General features: G+C 36.7%; 1 protein-coding gene across 1 annotated transcript; it reads right to left on the reverse strand.

Annotated features, from left to right (window-relative positions):
- Positions 1–6,365: 6,365 nt before the first annotated feature.
- On the reverse strand, positions 6,366–7,381 carry LOC134669262 (uncharacterized). The gene is made up of 2 exons (XM_063526770.1): positions 7,253–7,381; positions 6,366–6,901 (listed from the first exon to the last, which is right to left on the reverse strand). Exons 1-2 carry the CDS (start codon positions 7,367–7,369, stop codon positions 6,416–6,418), a joined length of 603 nt encoding a protein of 200 aa, XP_063382840.1. The 5' UTR covers positions 7,370–7,381; the 3' UTR covers positions 6,366–6,415.
- Between the last annotated feature and the right edge of the window lie 294 nt (positions 7,382–7,675).

Raw genomic sequence — 7,675 nt, forward strand, 5'->3', positions numbered from 1 at the left:
ATTTACATTTTAAATATTGAATACGGCTCTTGGTCATTGTTCATATATCAGTTAAGTCAGTTAAGTGACTAATTGAATTTAATCGAATATTCAGGCCTCGTCTGACTAAACCTATTAAGTATCTACTTATACCAATTTAATACTGATGCTCGCGCGGGTTCGTACCTGGTGCAAAGGCTGGCCATCGCTATCCAACGTGGCAACGCGGCAAGTGTCATGGGCTCCTTTGCACCCGGTACAACTCGCGGAGGTCTTTTAGATTAAAATATTTTAATATTTAGATATATTTCAGTTATTTTTGTATGATTGTTATATACCATTAACCTTTTGTATAATCCTGTTAAATAAACCATTTCAATTTAATAATCTGAAACGTCAATATAATCTAGTGTTAAATCGTAATGATATTAGCCTGTAATTGGAGAAAATGTTGAAGCCAGTTTTGCAGTATCATTCATTAAACAAGTTGAAAAAAAAAGTATATTACAATTAACTAACAACGCGGTAGAAATTTTACAGGTATCAGTGAAATATCAACAATACTCAAAATTTTCTCTTAAATATTTCATGAGTGGTGCCGTTACCATAACTGTCTCAAAATTATCGTGACTTCAGCCGATATTTCTAACACAATCCTTGATAGAAGAGTAAAAAAAAGTGTACTGGTGCTCGACGCGGTCCCAGTACATGTCATCTTGAAACATAATCATCAGAGGTGATAGCAAGGTATCATCTAATGGGCATTAGCATGTCGAGCACTAGTACGTTTACCTTACTAAAAGTGTTTAAAAGGTTCCGTTAAACCCATCTCTCCTTAGTCTAACTTAAAGGATAAATAAGGCAGCGACAATATCAAAGACTAAAGGGGCCCACTGATTAACAGTCCGCCGGACGATATTGGCCTGTCAATGTCAGTTAGAACAAAATTTTGACAGTTCCGAACATCTGACAGGCCGATACCGTCCGGCGGACTGTTAATCAGTGGGCCACTTTATTGTCACTTAGGGTAACATTCCATTTCCAACGACAGCTGCTGCACTACTGTCAATTTTACTATGGAAATTGACAATGACAGCGACGCGTTCAGTACCGGTAGTGCAGCTGCGGTTAGAAATGGAATGTTACCATTATCCTTTGTACTATTTGAGATCTGTCTACAAAAATGTCCAAGCCGCGTCACTTTGCTTTCTGACGTGAATCCAATCCAAAGTCAGAACTTGTATTTTCTCGAGACCAAAATTAAAGATACCCGCTAAAATGTGCCTATTGCACATGCACATTTCCTGAATTAAATACATACTCAATTACTCAATACCTACTTTTGGCAATACCCTACTTAAGCCTACTTATAGCCCGTGAACTGCGAATATTTATTCGGTCAATGCTTCTGCTATAAATTGCTTCCTTTGTTATTTGGGTACATATAAGCTTATCTGACAGAGATATCCTACAAAGATACGTCTGTTTAGTTACCAACAACATTGGATACAATCATAAAATGTATTTTACTTAACACAAGTTAAACCAAAGTTCCGAGGTGATTTATATCGGACTACATTATTGAGTAAAAGTTAATATCATTGCAATTAACATCCAATTTTTTGCGATTATTTTACGTTTGATTAAAGCGTTTAATTGGTTTGTATCTTTTGTCTAATTAGAAAGCCCAAGTCATTATAATGGCGTGAAACATTAATATGTAATATTACTAATATTTGTTTTTCATCATTTATTATTTCATCATAGCTAGATTTACACGATGTGTGACATTATCCCGCTCATTAGGTTTTTGGCTTCGTTATCATCTACACGCATTTATGAATCCATAAATTATATTCTTCTTGAGAGGCTGGCCAGATATTGCACTAAATGGAGACGAGTGGAGGAAGAGGGGGGAGGCCTTTGCCCAGCAGTGGGACACAGTGGGCTCTGAATAGAATAGAAATTATTTTCAGAAAGTGGAAGCAGGGGGGCCAGTATCTGCGACACAAAGATGTTCTCAAACGCCACCTGGTCGCTTGCGGTATACCGACTGACTGCTGGGAGGACATTGCATTACAAAGATCGGAATGGCGTTCTAGTGTTTATAAGAAAGTAGATCAATTTGAGCAGCAGCGTCTGGAAAACCTAGATATCCCGTCATGTCCGCAAGACGCGACCTAAGCCTACACGCACACCCGCAACTCGACTGGACAACTCCATTGCTCATCGTGTGACCGCATCTTCAAGACAAAGTTTGGTTTTGCGGGCCTCATTAGAGCATTTCATAATCCGGAAGAACTCAATAATCCATGAGAACTGTTGATGGAGTCGCCATGGCCGGAGACGGCAAGGAAGATTGTTTTCAGCAATTAGTAGGTAAATGCACTTACAATTCACGAGAAGGCTGGATATGCATTGATTTGATACACTTCGTTAATCCTCAGTGAAGCAGTTATGAGCAGTGAGTGCACAAATTGGCCGATCCCCGAGCGACTCGCCACAATTGAGCCTCGCATCGCGATTGATAGGACGCTTCGTTGAACACCGTAAACGCTCAGCTAAATATCTAGAGAGTTTGGGCGCCGGGTAGACACGCGCGGGTACGGAAATCATTTTAATGCACACGACATAGATATGTCAATGAATCCCCGAGCGACTCGCCACAATTGAGCCTCGCATCGCGATTGATAGGACGCTTCGTTGAACACCGTAAACGCTCAGCTAAATATCTAGAGAGTTTGGGCGCCGGGTAGACACGCGCGGGTACGGAAATCATTTTAATGCACACGACATAGATATGTCAATGAGTATGTTTTTGAATTGGCTATGTTTGAAATTGTTTTGACGTGATCATGGCAACCAGTTACAAGAAAAAGTTATTAGACCCCAAAAACCATGTTTGAAGTTTTGTAAATATTTTTATTTCTTATATAGGTACTTTTGCTTTTCCAAACTCCTAATCCAAGGTCTTAAGTCCTTTTGAAATAAAGAGAAATTTATCACCTTTTTGTTTAGTATAAGTACTCAGATTTGTTGTGGATAAGTTTCAGCATTTATCGAGAAGAAACCGGGTCATGCCTTTGAGAAGCAGCTCTGCTTGTTAGAGTCGCACTTCGGAGCTCACTAGACTTTAATTAAGGATGAAATTCATACACTTTGAAGCGAAGATCCGTTCGAAAATTCTAGAATAAACGTCTATGGTGTCAATGGTGCAGTACCCCTAGTGTAAATTTCATTCGCTTGCGTGACGTACGCGTTTGCGTTAAGTGTCATTTTGTATGGGATTTTGAGATTCCAAAACGATCTGCTTGGCGCGCTGTTCATAATATCGTTTTGGAATCTCAAAATCCCATACAAAAATAGACATAACGCAAATGCGAACGCTCTTCACGCTTTCGAATGAAATTTACACTAGAGGTTCAGATGTTTTTAAGTTACTACGAAGTTACGAACGCTCCCGGCCCAATTCGAACTTAAAGATACGTCAATGATATATAGATCTAGAAACGATATGGATGGGATATGTCAGTGTCAAATGTGACGTTTCTTCAAACAAAAACGTCACTTTTGACAGTGACATATAAGTAAGAAATAAATAAGCAACTAATTCTAAAACAATAAAATATAATCTACATACAATTTTATAAAATTAACCCGTGGAGCGCCCTACTGTCACACGTGTGCTGGTAACTAGTATAGGAGCTCCATACTACGGTAATTCTGGGGCGCTCCACGGGATAAATCTATAATTAAAATCTAAGGTTTGTTTTTATAGTTAAACATATTTTTTGGTTAGTGTAAAATATTCCCGTACCAAAAAATCTGGGGTATGCTGATATTGCAGGAGGCGTTCATAGGTAAGAAAACGTATATGGATGCTTGTTTTCCAACGATATCGTATAAACAAAACAAAGAGGAGAAATTGGAATCATTGTATAAAATAATTATATCTCATTTTGTCATTTCTGTCAATTTGTTTGAAAAAATGAGTGACAGATTGAACGTTACTGCCGCGGCAAACATCACTCATTTTATCAGGGAACTTGACAGACACAGCAGCGGCAGCGGCATCCATTGCACGCTTAAGGTGATAGTCCATTCCCAACGACAGCAGCATTACCATCCATTTTACTATGGAAATGGACAATAACACCGACGCGTTTGTACTAGTATAGGTAGTGCAGCTGCGGTCAGAAATGGAATGTTACCCTAATGAAATAATGGTAATGCAGCTGCAGTTGCCATCCTATGGTATATTAGAAAATATAGGTAAGTATTCAATTGTTTAACTTAATTTCAAGATTAAACTGGTAGGTATCTATCTAAATGTCACCTATGATTGTTATGCGAAGTGAGGCAATATGAGGTTATAAAATAACTTATTAAAATAAACTGAATCTACAAACAAAATAAAATTAATACTAAAATAAAAGAAACTTACCTATAAAATAAAAAACCGGGCAAGTGCGAGTCGGACTCGCGCACAATGGGTTCCGTACCATAAAGCAAAAAAAAACGGAAAAAAATGCAAAAAGAAAACGGTCACCCATCCAAGTACTGACCACGCCCGACGTTGCTTAACTTCGGTCAAAAATCACGTTTGTTGTATGGGAGCCCCACTTAAATCTTTATTTTATTCTGTTTTTAGTATTTGTCGTTATAGCGGCAACAGAAATACATCATCTGTGAAAATTTCAACTGTCTAGCTATCACGGTTCGTGAGATACAGCCTGGCCCCAATTTCACCACGGCTACAATTGTCAGTGACATATGTCGAGCTACAATTGTCAAGCGACAGGTGACATATTACAATTTTATGAAATATTTTCTATAGAAATGCTTACATACGTGACAGGCATTTTGCTACAATTGTATGTATTACAATAATTATGTTGTGAAACAAGAATTATTATTTTTAGTCGACATATTTGTAGAATTGTCAGAGAATCTTGACATGTGATTGAAGGTGTGTCGGATTTGCGTGACAATTGTAGTATTTCGTGGTTGATTCACGCGTAGTTCAAAATGGCTCTCCATGCGAGTAGTAGTGACGCTAGTGATAGTAACAGTGATCTTGATGAATTCGCACATATTAGAAGATTTAAAGAAAGAATTAATTTTTCTTTTGATATTACGGATTTTTCATTTAAGGAAAAATTCCGTCTTAGTAAAGTCAGTGTAGAATATTTAATAAATAGAATTGGTGCACGTATTGAACATCCAACGCCAAGAAACAAAGCTTTGACGCCTTGCCAACAAATTCTTTGTACACTGCATTGGATGGGATCGGGCTCTCAATATCACGTAAGCGGAGATAATCATGGAGTATCTAAGGCTACCATTCATCGGTGTATCAAACGAGTTACGACTGCAATTGTCAACGAAATGTTTGGGATTGAAGTACGCTGGCCGGAGAATTCCGACGCTATCCCGCATTTATTTAGGGAATTAGCAAATATTCCAAGAATTGGTGGAGTCGTTGATGGATCATTAATACCCATTGATTCACCTCAGCAACATGAGTACATGTACGTTGACCGCAAAGGTGGGCATTCGATTAATACAATGGTTGTTTGTGGGCCAAATTTAGAGTTTTTTTACGCCAGTGCGAGATGGCCGGGATCCGTTCATGATGCAAGAGTGCTACGTAATTCAACTTTGGCTCAGCAGTGGGAGAATGGTTGGAGGCCGTTCCCAAATGCAATTTTGTTAGGAGACAGTGCATATGCCATGAAAAAATGGCTCATTACGCCAAACATCCCAGTTGAAATACCAATAACAGAAGCAGTAATGCGATTTCTACGAGCTTTTAAAAGTACACGAAGATTAGTTGAAAACGCTTTAGGAGTATTAAAAGAAAAATTCCCCTGTCTCAATCATCTCCGTGTTCAACCTCTGAAAGCATGCCATATATTTTTAGCGTGTGTCACCCTTCACAACTTAGAAAAACGCCTTGGAGTGCAGTATTATATTCCGTATTACAATCCGGTTGATAACGGTGACAATGAGAGAGATAATGAAGATAACGGTTACGACGGAAATCATGCAATTGACCCTGAGGCGATTGAAGTGTTAAGGGAATTAATACAAATCTATACTTAAGGAAATATTTAATGGACATATTATAAAAATACAAAATACAAACTCGTTTATTTCATTACCTTTAGACTACCTACATTAGTATGTTACAATTTATTTAAGTACATGTTATGAAAAAGGTACGGATAGGTACAGCTTGCTGAATTTAAACCCGCTATTTAATATTATAATCAATATATATTATTATCAGTGTAATTGTGTACTTTGTGATTAAAACATAGTAAGAAATAAGTATGCTACTAAAAGGGCTCGCCACCATACATAGCCAATAACTAGGTACAAAATAAGTTTGAAAAAAAAAAGAAGTGATTACTTTATAAGAAATTATATAATTTTAAGTTGTATTTGATCTAGTAAGTTGAACGTTTTCTTCTTCTATGTCGACTAATTGAACAATATCTAATTGTACACAATTTTGATCGTGGTAAGGTGCTGTATAAGAAGAATGCGTTATGTTCAATTCTTTTTCTAATTTAAATAATTCTAAATCTAATTTATACTTTTCTCTCTTATAAAGTTCAGTTTTCTCTTTAAGCAACAATATTTCAGCCTCTAATTTTTCCTTTTTTAAACGTATAACGGATTTATACTGCACATTAGTTGAATTCGTTTTATTTTGGGAATTTTGAGGAATAGGTTGACTTGTTTCTTGTACTTGAATAGTCTCAGCCGCCTGAGTTCCTGAGGATTCTGGAACTGTCAAACCCTCTACGACTGGAGTGTTCTTCCCTATTATATTCAGAATAATGTCATCAGTTTCATCAAATTGCCATTTTTTGCCTCCCGCAGATCCTGTTTGGTCACGATTATCCCTTTTTTCCTAAAAAAAACAAATAATTATTACGATTATTGAAAGCTAAAATTTCCTTATGTTGAGTGTTTTTAAATGAACGACCTACAGTCAATCAATTGTAACCCTAGACCACTGTAGAAACTTTTTATAGTAAACGTCAAAGTTACTTCTATGGCTAATACATAGTTAAATAACAGGGTGTCAATAAGACAAGAGTTCTAAAGTGGCCTTGGGTTCCAATTGGTTGACTGTACTTACGTTTTTACATTGAATTCCAAATTAAAATAGTGTAAATAAAATAATAAAATTCATTTATTTCAGACAAATTGATCCATATTATCGTAACTAATTAATAATTCAAACTTGTTAAATACTTACTATAGTCCTCTTTCTCCAATTTTGCCAAGTTGTATCTCTTAGATATTTCCAATCTTTGTCGTACACACCCATTTCATTCAAACGTTGAGCTATTTCCTTCCATTTATTAACTTTCATTTCGAATGTTAATTTGTTATCAAATTTACCAAACACGGATTTACTGTCGGAAATCAATTTTAAGATAGTCATCTTTCTTGCAGTATCCATATTGCACCAATATTTATGAAATAAAAATACTAACATACGCACACAAGAAATGCTAGTTTCACGAAGAAAATTACTTAATGGCGGGAATGGACTTAATAGTTTTAAATTGGTTTTATGAAAAAGAGAGCAAAGGCATTTATTTACATTCAGCCAATAAAAAGTATCCCTTCTATACGGAAGCCGCGGTTTGGACGCGGTTTACGTGGTGTGTTACCT

This window comes from Cydia fagiglandana, chromosome 12 (assembly GCF_963556715.1).
Source record: "Cydia fagiglandana chromosome 12, ilCydFagi1.1, whole genome shotgun sequence".
Taxonomy (NCBI): Eukaryota; Metazoa; Arthropoda; class Insecta; order Lepidoptera; family Tortricidae; genus Cydia; species Cydia fagiglandana.

What these genes read in the sequence shown, in the direction of transcription:
- LOC134669262 (XM_063526770.1), bottom strand. Translation starts at nt 7,369, where the DNA reads ATGAAAGTTAATAAATGGAAGGAAATAGCTCAACGTTTGAATGAAATG. An exon ending in ATTGGAGAAAGAGGACTATA is followed by an intron (nt 6,902 to 7,252) that starts GTAAGTATTTAA and finishes TGTTTTTTTTAG; the next exon opens with GAAAAAAGGGATAATCGTGA.